The sequence below is a fragment of the Coenobita brevimanus genome, chromosome 60, assembly GCF_032717465.1.
Source record: "Coenobita brevimanus isolate Jiangsu-jjx chromosome 60, ASM3271746v2, whole genome shotgun sequence".
In the NCBI taxonomy this organism is placed as follows: Eukaryota; Metazoa; Arthropoda; class Malacostraca; order Decapoda; family Coenobitidae; genus Coenobita; species Coenobita brevimanus.
Window position 1 is genome coordinate 37,911,110 of NC_137013.1, and position 15,000 is coordinate 37,926,109.

Consider the following 15,000-nt stretch of genomic DNA (forward strand, 5'->3'; position numbering starts at 1 on the left):
GGAGAGAGAGAAAGAGATGGAGTGATTCAATGGTGTCAGGTTCAATGTACAATCATGGACACAAGTTCTGAAGATGAGTCAACTTTTATACCAGTCACATTCGTCTGCCGCGTAATATTCCAAATTCGAGAGAGATCTGTAATGTTCCTAATACTTCACTTCTTCAGGTTGTTACTTGCCTCTGCTGATTAATAACCCTAACCTGAGAGTGGCTTGTTATATTTCTTATATACCGCCTCTTGGTATTACCTTTCCTCTGTTGGTTAATAATGCTAAGCTGAGAGTGGCTTAGTATGTTCCTCTTATTTCACTTCTACTCCTCACTCTCTTCCGCTAGTTGATATTCCTGAGGTGAGAGGGTTTGGTATGTTCCAAATATCTCAACTCTTCTACTTCTCAGTTTCCTCTGCTGATTAATATTCCTAAGATGAGAAAGGTCTGAAATATTCCTAACATTTCACCGCTTTGTACTAACTTTCCTCTGCTGGTTAATATTTCTAAGATGAGAAAGAATTGGCATGTTCCTAATATTTCACCTATTTATTCTTTTACTTCCTTCTACTAGCTAAGATTCCTGACAATGGCCTAGAAAGTTCCTCATATTTTCCTCTTCTGCTTTACCTCTCATGATGACACCTCCTTTACCTCAAAAAAAAGCATGAAAAAAATAACAAAACACAAGCCAATCTATTTTATCTCAGTAAAGAAAGAAAGAATGAAAGAGAAAGAAAAGAAAGAGAGAGAGAAAAGGAACGAAAAAGGACAAAACAGAACAAAAACACTCTCCTATATCTCAGTAAAAAAAAAGGAAAATGAAAGACAGAAAGAAGAAAAACCAAACCAAAAAAATCCCCTGTATCTAAAAATGAAAATGACAGGAAAATGACCAAACAGAACAAAATCATGTACCTTCATCCCAGTAAAACGGAGTAAGAAAACAAAAGGGAAACAGAAAACACACAAAACAAAAACAAACTCAGAAAAACGAACGAAAAAGATAAAACAGAACAAAATTATCTCCTCTGTCTCATTAAAAAAGAAAGAGGAAATAGAGCACAGAGGACAAAGCCAGTCTCCTCCATCTCCGTTCAGCCCACCTTTGCACCAGGGGTTGAAGAGCACGAAGCAGTCGGTCTGATCAGAATACAGGTGCATGGCGCGGGAGACGTTGGGGTCCTGCAGGCCGGTGCGGACGTCCAGGCGCCAGATGCCAACCATAACGCTGGCCGGAATGTATACCTGGAGGCGGTGACGGGAGGTTAGTAGGGCTGTGGAGGCGTCTTACCTGTCTCTTCCTACCTTATCCTTCCTTCTTTTCTCTCCTTGTCTTTAACTCTTGGAATAGTTTTGTTAAAATCTTCCTTAAAACAAACAGCTATGAAAGGATTACCGGGTCTGTTGCTGTGTGATTTCCTTTATTGTCCTTTATACTCCACTTACACCTTACCCTACCTTTCCTGTGACCTAACCAGCTAAACCTGGTACCAGTCTTATCGCCCGGCCTATCCCTAACCTGCCTCACTTTGTCCTATCGTTCAACCTTACCCTACCTTGAATTAACCAGCCCTACCTGACTGTCCTAACTTACCCTAACCTGCCTCACCTTCCCTTGCTGTCCTACCTACCCGACCAGCCTTACTCTACTCTGCCTTACCATCCTTCCTTACCCTGCCCGTGCTTTCACCTACAAGGCTAAACATCTTCCTTACTATGTCCTTCCACACCCTGCATCACCCTGCCTTACCCCATTCACCTGCCCCTCGCCTTACTCTACCTTACCTCACCCTGCCTTACTCTACAATGCCTCCCTTTGCTTTGCACTATCCTAGCTCACCCAGCCTTAATCTACCCTGCCTTTCCTTGCCTTACCCTTCCCTGCTTCCCCTTGCATTCCCCCATTCCGCCTCCCCAGGCCTTACCCCTTCCTAACTCTCCTTTCCTTACCCCACCCTGCCTTCCCTTGCCTTACTTCACCCTACCACCTCTTACCTCATCCTGCCTTACCCCACCCTGCCTCCCCTTGCTTTACTCCAACCTGCCACTCACTTCCTCATCCTGCCTTACTCCATCTTGCCTCCCGTTGCCTTACTACACCCTACCACCCTCTTGCCTCACTCTGCCTTACTCCAGCCTGCCTCTCGTTGTCTTACTACAGCCTACCACTCTCTTGTCTCACCCTGCCTTACCCCCCTACCCCCCCTTTCCTTACCACACCCTGCCTCGCCTTACTCCACCCTTGCTTGACTCACCCTGCCCCAGCCCCCCTCTGCCAGCGGCCTCACCTGCAGCACGAGGTCCTTGCCGCGAGTGCCAGGGTCGATGCGGCAGTCCCAGTCGTCCTTGGTGCGGGTGAACTTGGTATTCTGCACCACCAGCACGGCCATCGTTCCCTTGGGCACGGACGGTTTGGGGCCTGGGAGGGGCAACCAAGCCAAGGTGTAAAGACAAAGTTACTCAGTTACTTATTTACTCGTACTTATTGACCCGGGTACTCAGGTAGTTACTCGTTACTTATTTACTTAGGTATTTACTCAGTTACTCGTTTACTGTGGTACTCCATTATTCTTACTTATTTTCTTAGTCACTTAGTTACTGACCGACTCAGTGACTCATTAGGTGAGTTACTTTGTTACTCAGTTTTTGCCTCCATTACTCACTTACTGCTCTGCTACTCTTTGACTTTACTCATTTACTCATTGACTCAGTTACTCGTTACTGTCTCACTGTCTCTCTCTGTATACATACATACATACATATATATATATATATATATATATATATATATATATATATATATATATATATATATATATATATATATATATATATATATATATATATATATATATATATATATGGCATCCTCCAAAAACTTACCAAACTTTAAGTTCAGGACGACCCTATCCTTGTCAACACTGAAGTCGTTAATGAATCGGATGGCCAGGTAGAAGGTGAGTCCTCGGCGCAGTACGGGTTTGGGTGAGTTGGTGTCGTGAATCAGGTCATACTTGATGGTCTTGTGCTGCCTGGCGTTGTCCTTGATGTACCAGTGCACTCGCTCCACCCTGTTGGTGCCAGCAGGGGCTGTACCAAGAGAGAGAGAGAAAAAAAAATTGTGGTTACAGAAAACAAAGGCGTACCTCCGCCGACGCAAAATAAATTTATGATTTATTTCTGCAACTGAATCCGGATCTACCTCAGAATCAAATAAACTCATCCCTGACCCACTGCCCATCTATCTATCAAATTTTATAGAAATCTGATAACATTTTGAGATATAGTTTACACATGCAGACAAACAGACACGGGAGAATACAGTATCTCCGTTCAGCTTCGTTGACGGAGGCGAAAAGTCAGATATATGCACCTGAATAAAGTATCCAGGCTAAGCGGCTTCACGAGGCAATAAGGCATAAGGAGAAGAGTAAAAGGTTTTGTCCCAACTGCACGAGAATAGGGGGAGAAAATCAGTAAAAAAAATGGAAGATTTATTCTTATCTTATTTACCAGCATTATCATAATATTAATGTTTTTATTTCTTCCAAATGCACTAGTAATAATAATAATAATAATAATAATAATAATAATAATAATAATAATAATGTATAAAGTACAGTTTTTGTTAGTTGAAATCCTCTCTCTCTCTCTCTCTCTCCACTGCTCTTTGTCCACCCCTTAACCCAATCTCACCACACACAAGCACATCCCTTGGCACTGTCCAACGTCATTCAACTTCTCTTCTCGCATTTCCTGGGGCTTCTAAACATATATTCTAGTTTTCTTTAATATCTAGCATTTCCTAGAGGTTTCTATAATTTTCTAGTGCAGTTCTATAATTTACATCTCGTGACAGTGTGTACAAAAGTTAGTCTATCCATTTGACTATATTATACTCTATCGATGTTTTATTTTCTGGCTCAGATGTTGGTTCGGGTGTAGTCAAATTGGAGAATAAATCAGTCTAGTAACCAAGGAGACTCATGTTTACCTTACAAATATCACTGACCCATGACTAAGTGATGAATACAGTTACCCAGTTCCCTCAGATGAAAGCAAGGCGACTGTTTTAAGCATGTTTCTTGGGTTTATAAGCATATAATCTACTTCACTTTTACATTTAACAATTCCTGAGTGCATGCATTGTTAGAAAGAGAGAATATAGATGAGAAAACGAGTAAAGAAGCGAACCCGGCATCATAACAAGAAAAATGGATGTCTAAGGAGGAAGGATAATTGAAGAAACTGAATCTCGAGGGATAACTAGGCTAAAATGTGTTTGTTACTCACGCTGTTCGCCCTCTGCCTCGGCCTCATTTCTCACGCGACGCTCTAGGTCGCGGGCGTAGTCAGTTCGTAGACTGTTGACATAGTTGTTGTAGTTGGTGCCGGTGCGGTTGTCAGGCATGGCGCTGGCTGAGGAAGAAGATGAAGAATTAGACATTGCTTTGTGTATTCATGTGGATTAGACAGAGGATTATGTGCTTCGATGAATTGGACAGTCATTTAGTTGAATCTGGTAGTCCGCTGGTGTATTCAACTGGAATTGGCAATGATATGTGTGTGTAGTTGAGCTGGGCAATGGTTTTGGTGAATTAAATTGTGGTTTATGTGCTTAGTTGAATCAGGCAGTGGTTTAGCTGGGTTAAACAGTGGATTATGCGTTTACCTTTAGACATGGCTACGGAGAACTAGCTTTATTTATTTGTTTATTTTTGCTTGAGATTCGTACAGCTGCGGTGGGGGGAACAACCTGAAGGAAATTATGCCCATACTTGGTGGCACATATATAAGGCTTCACCTCCACGCCGCCGGACACTTTCTCCTATGTTTAGGGGATGGCTAAGTCGGCGTTATCAATGTCTACCCTGCATCACTAATTCATTTCCTACTCCCACTGACACACCTACGCCCAAACCAGCAGACTGAGCCGTCCCCACATCAGGTCCTCTACATTTATCATCCCTATCAGTGTTCTATGTACTGTGAGGTCAAAGGACTGAAGGAATTAACTATGCCCTTTTCACTCTAACTTGGCCTAAAATTTCCATCTCTCTATCTTGAATACTGAGCTGTGACGACAGATTAACACTGGAATGGTGCTAATCACGAAGAAGTGCTATGGAAAGGATGCAAAGTCGCAGCAACATCTTCTTCCGGCAGTCATCTACGTGATATAAACTGGAGAAGGACGAAAAGCTGGGCCAAGTAAATACTAGAGAGAGAGAGAGAGAGAGAGAGAGAGCGAGAGAGAGAGAGTATATGCCAGTGCATTACCCACCAACACGTCTGAGTGGCAATGATGATAACAGGAATGAAATCTGTTCTGTCTCAATGTCGTTTTCTATGACATGGCCAAGTAGTTGATGGTTTCTTAAGAGCCACACTACACTGCGAGAGGGTTTGGTGCTGTCTCTAGGTATGCTAGGAATACAGAGCGTTATTTATTTATTTTTAATTTGACGAAGATTCCATAACACTTCTAACTAAAATGATGGCCAAATGTAGTCAGGCGGGAGGTTCGATGACTAGCAACCAAGGAGACCAAGAGACAGTTGTTGGCGTCAGTATAGACCTTCCACAGCATTAACTCTACCCTCAAAAACGTAGCAAGCCGATTTTCAGACCACATTAAATTTTTTCCCGTTAATCACGCAAAAGCTTTGAAATTGGGAGGTCGAAGAATTGTATCAGTAATTTTCCCCTCAGCTGTACCCACGACCTACGATAACAAGAGCCATTACGTAACCTCTTGTACCTACCAGTCCAACCGGTTTTGTGAGGCGTTTAGTCCTAGGGCGCTATCCTGGTGGGCTTGGCAGGCTCCCAGGACCACCCCATCACCTCGATATTCCCTTGCATAATAACGTTCTGACTATTTATTTTTTTGTTCTTTTTATTGATTACTTTTATTTTTCTTGCTACTTCTTTTTTCTTTTCTACTTTTTATCTTTTTCTTTTCTATTTGCTTTTTCTTTTTTTTTTATATATTCTATCTTTTTCTTCTCTATTTTTTTTTCATTAACCCCTGCACTAACAGACACCCTTCCCAAGCTGCGTAAAACCGTCTGGAGGTAGCAAGAAAAACAATCCCCAAACTGAAGGGGTTAACGAAATCTCCATCTAACCCCTCCACCTCGAACCGTCTATCCTACGCTGATAAAATCGTCTGATGGAAATAATAGACACAGTAAGAGGAAGGTTATCGTAGTGAAGTGGTGTGTGTGTGTGTGTGTGTGTGTGTGTGTGTGTGTGTGTGTGTCTTCAGGTCTCAACAGCATGTCTGACCTTGCATATTGTATATGCATACTTGAATGTACATGTGTTTGTGAGTGCATGTGCGTGTACATATGCTGTGTGTGTGTGTGTGTGTGTGTGTGTGTGTGTGTGTGTGTGTGTGTGTGTGTGTGCGCGCACGGTGAAAGTTAATGGGGTCAATGTGTGTCATGTGTGTACGTGCATGCTAAATGTTTGTGTGTAGGAGTATAATATATATATATATATATATATATATATATATATATATATATATATATCTATATGTGTGTGTGTGTGTGTGTGTGTGTGTGTGTGTGTGTGTGTGTGTGTGTGTGTGTGTGTGTGTGTGTGTGTGTGTGTGTGTGCATAACACCCGAGATAAGGCAAGCATTTTATTATCAGGTCCTCTGATCAATGTCCTTCATACATCAGACTCTGGACATAAACCACAATGCCCGTTCCCAGGGGCCTGAAAACCATTCAGACTAACACCTCACCACCACCTGACATGCCACCACTTGGGTACTAACACCCGTCTTCGCCTCTTCCCTCTGATGGCCTTTTTGTTAAGATTATTTTTGGTGCTATCCATTTTTTTTTTTTTTTTTTTTTAGCATATTCGTTACTGATATAGGTATTTCCTATCTTTTCAGCAGGTTTACCTTTCTCTCTCTCTCTCTCTCTCTCTCTCTCTCTCTCTCTCTCTCTCTCTCGTTCTTGCTGACATTCTATTTTATAATTCAGCTCAGAGATGTTCCGTAAACGACCGTCAAAAGGTGGGGGCAACTCTACACCATTGCCCTCTCACTCCAAATCCTTCGTGGAAATTGGCCTCTTTTATATTCCACTGCAATCACCGCCAGACATTACTATTTATTGTTATTCATCTGACGTGGCAGTGAGGAGGGTAGGAGAAACCTGTTGACCCTTAAGAGAGAGAGAGAGAGAGAGAGAGAGAGAGAGAGAAATTTACCTTAACGTTCTCACTACACCCCCCTCTCACTGGAATAAAATCGCGTCGTGTCAGAGAAAATAAAATGCTAAAGTTCTTCCAACCGTGAGAGAGTTAAAGCTACTAATCACTCTGTCTTCTACTAATTTTACGCTAGAGTTGTTCTGACTATGAGGGAATCAAGGAGTGGATTAAGGAGCGCAGATCTCAAGCCCGTCGTGGTTATCTCCCCTAATAATCCCCGTGTCGTTGATAAGCATACAGCTATTGTAACTAACTTCCTTGTGGCGATAATCTGCTCATACACACACACACACACACACACACACACACACACACACACACACACACACACACACACCTGAAGATATTCCCTTATAATACTGACATCGGATATTCAGTAAGCTCTTCCCTGCCACGCCCTGTACCCCTTACCACGAGGACATATATGAAATTTACTCCTGTCACCTCCACACGATTTTCCTCAGCTTAGGTAATAACTGTCTCGTACTGAAGGGGTTAACGAGGCTTGTTTATAGTCTCTGCAAAGATGAATAAAATCGTCTGAAGGCAGCAATAATAAAAATGAGTAAAATGCGGCTCCTGGAGTAAAGTGTCCAACTCCCTGAACACACACACACACACACATGCACCATGCGTCCGCCGTGTGTACGTGTGTGTATTGTATTTTCATGTCTATTTTTGTGAACTCATGCTTGTATTCATGTGTGTGAGGGGGGAGGGGAGGGGACCTGTGTGTTAAGTTCACTCGCTCGCCAAAAATGTTCTCTCTCTCTCTCTCTCTCTCTCTCTCTCTCTCTCTCTCTCTCTCTCTCTCTCACTACGAGAGATGTGCCCCAGGCAACAAAAAATCGTCCTGTAACAGCAAGAATACAGGAGAGAGAGAGAGAGAGAGAGAGAGAGAGAGAGGGAGAGAGATCATACTGAAGAGGTTAAATTCTCCTATATAGTACAGGTGTGGACGTAAATACTAATCCACCCCATTAAGATAAATACTAAGACTATGGATTTATATTATTTATTTATTTATTTATTTACTGAGAATACAAGTTTCGGTCTATGCTGGGTCGAAAATGTTGGATCTTCTTGATAAACACAATTTCCTTTTCTTGGGTATATTTCTTCCTCTTGGGTAATTCATGGACTGATATTACAGTCTATACTCTAGGTCCCGATTTTTTAAGATGGTGTGGGAGACGTTTTAACACTATTTTGTCGATTTATCTCGTATATTACACCTTATTTTTTTTTCTTATTTCTATTATTGACACACCTTTCATCAATAACTTAGGCTACAGAAAAATATTACGACGCCAAGGAATTTTAAATCGCTTAGGAAGGGGAGTTACGAAATCCAAGGCCAACAAGAATAATGGTTTAAGAAAAAAATGTTACTGAAGGCCAAACATAAATGGGCGACCACCAATTTTAATCAGCGTCCCCTAAAAGTGTAAATGTTTTCTCTGTTTCCGTTTTCGTCTCCATCATGGCGGGGTAGATCTTGTTTGCTGAATCGCTAATTACAGGCCAGCCCCTGCATGTCGCCTCACCCTAACCTTGTGGACTAATGTGTGGTTACGTTTCGACTCTGCAATTTCATTTTCTTTTTTTTTTTTTTTTTTTTTTTTTTTTTTTTTTTAATGAATGGCTCTACGGTTTGTTGCTGCAGGAATGAAACGGCCGTTTTCTTCACAATTTCACTTTGTGTTTACATGAGAAAAGCATACCGGTATACCGACTTTGATTAAAGCTTACCGACTACACGACATACAAGAGTCGAATGAAAATCCAAATCCCCAGTTACGTCAACAATCAGGAAACTGTGTCCATCTGTATGACCAGCACAAGAATACAAGACATATACTGATACTCAGGCGGAATTACATCCATGGATTAAAAATTTTTATATCAACACACACACACACACACACACACACACACACACACAGACACAGACACAGACACACACACACACACACACATTATATATATATATACTGTATATATAAACGATAGACAGCATTGTGGAATGAAGACGTACTGAATTTTTTGTTTTTCTTTTTTTCTTTTTCTTATTCTTTTTCCCCTGACACCGTGAGAATGTGATCTACCAACTGTCATTTTATGGCTGCCTCAAGATAAGTTATTCTGGACGTGAGGTGACGGGTGGAGAGTATGGCGGGGGGTCTAGGTATGTGGTATGTCGGGTTTATTGGTAACGCCTTCAATTCACTGACGTACATTAACACAAAAAGCAAGGTCTAATGAATACAACCAGTTATTCTTTAAACCTCGGAAAAAAAGTATAGCACACCTTCCAGCACGTATCACTCTCAAACATGGACGAAGCTTTGTGAAGAGCACCCTCTGATTAGAAGTGCAAATATTAGCCTTGGTAAGTATTTGGACTCGAAATCACACACAGAAAAAAATCAAATTCTGGGTGCTGTGTTTTTTTTAAGGCACTCGGTTAAAAGAGTCAGGTGTGTCTTACAAAACTCGCTCAAATTCACATCCATCGTACCCCCACGTGTGCGATAATTTTGTAGATGACTGTACAACCATGAGCGGAAGTTAGCGATATTTCTCGGCTGACTGTGGCAATGAAAAGCGTTGTATAAGCACTACATGAAGCATAGATACATACATAAATAAACAGATGAATAAAAATGAGCATGATGAAGGATATTTTCTGTTGTTTGGGAGGAATCTTAAATATGGAGGGTTGGACACAAGGCTGGGAGGTAATTGTCGGGGAAAATGTGGTGTTTACTGTACGTGTTATTTTTATTTTATTTTTTACTTTTTGTGTGTTTTCTTCGTTTTCTGTCTTCACTTCTTCCTTTGTTATTCATTCTCCATCCCTCCCTATATCTTCCCTTCCTTTTCCCCCTCCTGCTCTTCTTTCCCCTATTCCTCCTTCCGTCCGCTCCTCTTCCTCCTCCTCCTGCACCTCTTCCTCCATCTCCTCCTCCTCTTTTTCCTCCAGTTCCACCTCCTCTCCTCCTTCCGCCCCCCCCCTCCCTTCCCTATTGAGAGGATGGTTCGTGGGAAGATAAGAGTTTTCGAAAAGAAGATAGTGAGTGAAGTAGAAAATGATGTTAGAGTATAGTTGTATGGTGTGGGGTATGCTGCCATCTTCCCACCACCTCTCTCTTCCTCGTCTTCCTTCCTTCCCTCAGCCCTCATTTTTTTCTTTCCTCTTCTCTCCACATCCTCCCCCTCCCCCCTTCCGCGACAAGACTGGCGTGACTACACACTATTTCACTGCCAAGGTCAGTGAGAGTGAGGAGGAGGAGGCGGAGGAGGAGATGAAAATGAAAAAGATGATGAATTAGATGAAGAAAGAAGAAGAAGAAGAAGAGGGAGAAGATGAACAAGGAGAAGAAAAAGAAAAAAAGAAGAAAAAGAAAAAAGAAGAAAAAGAAGAAGATGAAGAAGAAGAAGAAGATGAAGAAGAAGAAGAAGAAGAAGAAGAAGAAGAAGATGAAGAAGAAGAAGAAGAAGAAGATGAAGAAGAAGAAGAAGAAGAAGATGAAGAAGAAGAAGCCAGAAGAAGAAGAAAGAATAATAATAATAAGAAGAAGAAGAAGCCAGAAGAAGAAGAAAGAATAATAATAATAAGAAGAAGAAGAAGCCAGAAGAAGAAGAAAGAATAATAATAATAATAATAATAATAATAATAATAATAAGAAGAAGAAGAAGAAGAAGCCAGACCAGTAAATAAGATACTATCTATCTATCTATCTATTGCCAGACGCATCAAGCCCGTTTGGGGTGGCCACAAACAAATCGCCTCCAAGTCGCCCTGTCCCCCGCCATTTCACTGCCCTGCTCCCAACTCACACACCCCCTCTCTCATATACCTCTCCACCCCATCCCTCCATCTCCTCCTCGGCCTCCCCCTCCCTCTTCCCCCCTCCACCTCACTCACATACACTCTCTTCATCAGTCTTTCACCCTCCATCCTCTCCACATGGCCAAACCACCTCAGTGTGTTCCTCATAACGCTTCCTATCACATCCACATCCACACCACAACGCTCCTTTATATCCTCATTCGTCAGCCTGTCTCTCCACGTGACTCCACAGGCTCCTCTTAAATAACTCATTTCCACTGCTCTCACTCTTGACTTGTCCTTCCAACAATGTCCAAGCTTCACTTCCGTATGTTAGAGTTGGTATCACAATACTGTCATGTAGTAACTTTTTCACTTCCATGCTCACTTCCCTGTTTCTCATCACTGCTTTCAAAGAACCAGCAACCTTTCTTCCCTGCTGTACCCTTTCAAGCACTTCACCCTCCAAACCTCCATCCTTACTCATCACACTACCCAAGTACTTAAACGTACTCACATTTTCCAATTCCTCACCATCCAACCTCGCTGTACATTCACTAACTTCACCTCTCTCAAAGACCATCACTTTACTCTTCCCTACATTCACCTTTAGATTCCGTTTCTTACACACTCTCTCAAACTCATCCACCAAGCCTTGCAGCTCCCCTTCGTCTTCACTCAACAACACAGTATCATCTGCAAACAACAGTACAGGGAGTTTCCAAACACTATCCTCTCTCACCAGGGCCACTCCAACATCCACTACCCTACCTTGCACCTCTTTTATTACCCCATCCATGTACAGATTGAACAACCATGGAGACATGACACATCCCTGTTTCACACCAACTTTCAAAGAGAAAAATTCACTTAGTTCACCATCCACACGCACTGCAGCCTTCGCACCATCGTACATACTCTTCACAGCATTCAACAACTTCCCATCTACTCCATATATACGATGACATAATAAGCTCCTTATGAAAAAAAAAATGCAGTTAATAAGTCATTAGAGGCATATCGCAGTTGACCTCGGAAACTTCGTAGCATCTCATCCTTAGCGATTTATGCTCCATATTATACCTACCCCTTATATCTTGTATCATATATATTTTAAACTATACTTTACATCAAAAGCATTTTGTCTCTCTCTCTCTCTCTCTCTCTCGACTTTGTCTTGGTATATCCAGAAAATTTATTCAGCTTATACGAGGGCCATGGAAATGGAGGGTTTAGGCATAATCTTATTAAAATTCGTCTAATCTCGGGGTGAATAAAATCCCTTTAAAATATCATAATAATAATTACAATCTGTTGGTGATATTGTGATCAGTATGAAAGAAAGTCATGATAGCAAAGTGGTTAAGGTGGATATATATATATATATATATATATATATATATATATATATATATATATATATATATATATATATACAGAGAGAGAGAGAGAGAGAAATTAGTAGGGACGAGCTGTTACGAAATTCTGCCAAGCAATAAAGGATACAAGGCAATATTGCGCCTATCCCAGATAATAAAATATAATAGTTATCCCTGTACTGAAGGCCAACCACTCCACCAACAGGGGAAAAAAAAAAAAAAGAAAAAAAAAAAAGACAGCAAATCACCAAGGAAAACTAAACTCCAGAAAATCGCAATCGAAACTGCGAACTACAGTCTGTCGTCAGTATCGCAATGAAAATAAATAAATAAATAAATAAATGACATGTTGAAACAAGGCTCTCAAAGAGCGTCACCAACGCCAATAAAATTTATTATTTATTCTTCCATCCGGAACCGGAATCATCTCAAAATTTAACCAGACGAATACTTTTGCACTTTCTCATAAGTAGTTAACTCTACGGTCTTGGTCTGCCTTGTTAAACAATCTTTAGGGAGAGCATACCTCAGAACACGCAAATAAAACTTCTTGTCTTTCTCCTACATCCACCCCAGAACCACATCAAAACGTATCCAATTCTTCCGTGATCCACTGCCCACCTATCCATAACACTTCATTGAAATTTGATAACTTTTTGGGATATCTGGTACATAAACAAACGCAAACAAACACGGGTGAATAACTAACCTCATTCAATTTCGTTGGCACAGGTAACAAACGAATAGACGATAAGAATGCCGACCCAGACTATTACCCAGTCTGATTTTTTTTTCCCTCCTCCATCTTTAGAATTATCTCTTCACGTGTTATATACCTTCCTGGCTCGTAACTTACAAGTGGCCGGTCCCCAGCACTCATGGCAACAGTCACTGAGGCAAGAACAGTCAGATTTATAAATCTGCTGAGGAGGCGTGAGGAGTGAATGTGAGATGAACTAGCTAAAAACTGGCTGCCGGCAGCGGTGTTCCAGCCCGCACCGTGTCAGTCGTCACGACCAGCGCTGGCCACGGAAATAACCACACCACACCATCACCACCGTTTTCTTTCTTATTCTCCTGGGTGTAATGAAAATGGAGTGAGGACTGAACACGGTTATATGCAGACGCCTGCATGTCGCCTCAGTGGTAATTACCAGAACTTAGACAAATTGAAATATTTTTTAAATTTCAATTTTTTAACCTTTATATATATATATATATATATATATATATATATATATATATATATATATATATATATATATATATATATTACTTTGGCTAACGCCCGACGATTGTACTCATCACTGGGAAACCTTCCGTGGTTGTGAAGGGATCTCTAGGCTAAATAAAAGCAACAACCATGGCAAGAGAGGGTTATACAGATATCTGTTAATCCTTTGGAGGCGTAGTGGATTACCAGAATGAACACACGTGGCAGGTAAAGGGTTAAGGCCAAGCACGACCTGAGGACAAGTTACCCATCCCATACCTCTGCTGCCTACAAATTAAAAAAGGACCCGGATGTACGGCAACACGTGTCAGTCATAATCTCAGCACAGGGTTGGGTGCTATCCTTGTCACAGCCGATTGTGTCTGTGTTTGTGATTGTAACCGAGACTGTCGCCTGCCCGCAAAATACTGCCAGTGTGTGTTGGTTTATTCCCTTCAGAGAGATGATGTCATATACTCTGCTTAGGGGAGGCTTTTAAACATCTTATGAGTTAGATGCTGACCTCCTTAACCTCATCAACACTACGGGCCTTTCCTCAGTTGAATAAAATCGTTAAAATCGTCTGGGGGATGCAGGAAAAATACAAAGGATGTCATCGTACTGGAGAGACTAAACCCCGACGCTTTTTCCCTCTGCTCAGCTTCACTTCCCCACCGTCTCAACCTTCCACTATCCACTCCCTCTCTGGCAAAATCCAAAGCCATTTTTAAGTTGTCGTTTCAGATGGTCACTGAATTCCTATTTCGTTCTCTTCCCCGCACAACTCTTACTATTTCTAAGCTAATTTCTTCACGGCCTACGTTTATTTCATTGATCCATCGTCCATCGTCATAATCATCATCATTATCATCACCATCATTCTGACATTTCTGCTCGCCTAAGAATGAGGATCGATTATTATTTAACTCCTACTGTTTTTCTTCTAATTTTGTTTCTAAAATCTAAACTCTCTCTCTCTCTCTCTCGGGAAGCTAGAATTGGCACGAGAAAGATAAAATTACTGAAGGGAAGATAGAAGAGAACAACACGCAAAATTTCCACACTGGCACACTTTCTTTACCTATTGTTAACCTGTCTTCCATAAGCTTGATTAAATCCCCACTTATATACCGTGTAACTCTGATTAATGCCAGACTCAATTCACAGGCTTTTTAATAACTGAAATTCAACCACAAGAAAAAAAAGAAAAAGAAATAAGCGTCCACAACACAGGTATGAAACGTGTCCGAAAGAAGATTATAATTTTGGCCTTTTTCGGCTACAAATCTCTCTCTCTCTCTCTCTCTCTCTCTCTCTTTCTCTCTCTCTCTCTCTCTCTCTC

The 15,000-nt window shown here is 41.4% G+C and overlaps 1 protein-coding gene across 3 annotated transcripts in view; it reads right to left on the reverse strand.

Annotated features, from left to right (window-relative positions):
* Positions 1-15,000, reverse strand: part of LOC145403034 (hemocyte protein-glutamine gamma-glutamyltransferase-like) — a 47,653-nt gene that overhangs the window by 9,486 nt on the left and 23,167 nt on the right. For 2 of the 3 annotated variants that reach the window (XM_080274871.1, XM_080274873.1), the window contains exons 2-5: positions 4,288-4,413; positions 2,878-3,084; positions 2,283-2,413; positions 1,098-1,239 (exon numbers count right to left, since the gene is read on the reverse strand). In XM_080274871.1, coding sequence (XP_080130997.1) covers positions 1,098-1,239; positions 2,283-2,413; positions 2,878-3,084; positions 4,288-4,405 — 598 coding nt within the window. In that variant the 5' untranslated portion in view covers positions 4,406-4,413. The remainder of the gene's footprint in view (positions 1-1,097; positions 1,240-2,282; positions 2,414-2,877; positions 3,085-4,287; positions 4,414-15,000) is intronic. The other variant, XM_080274872.1, reaches the window with a different exon arrangement.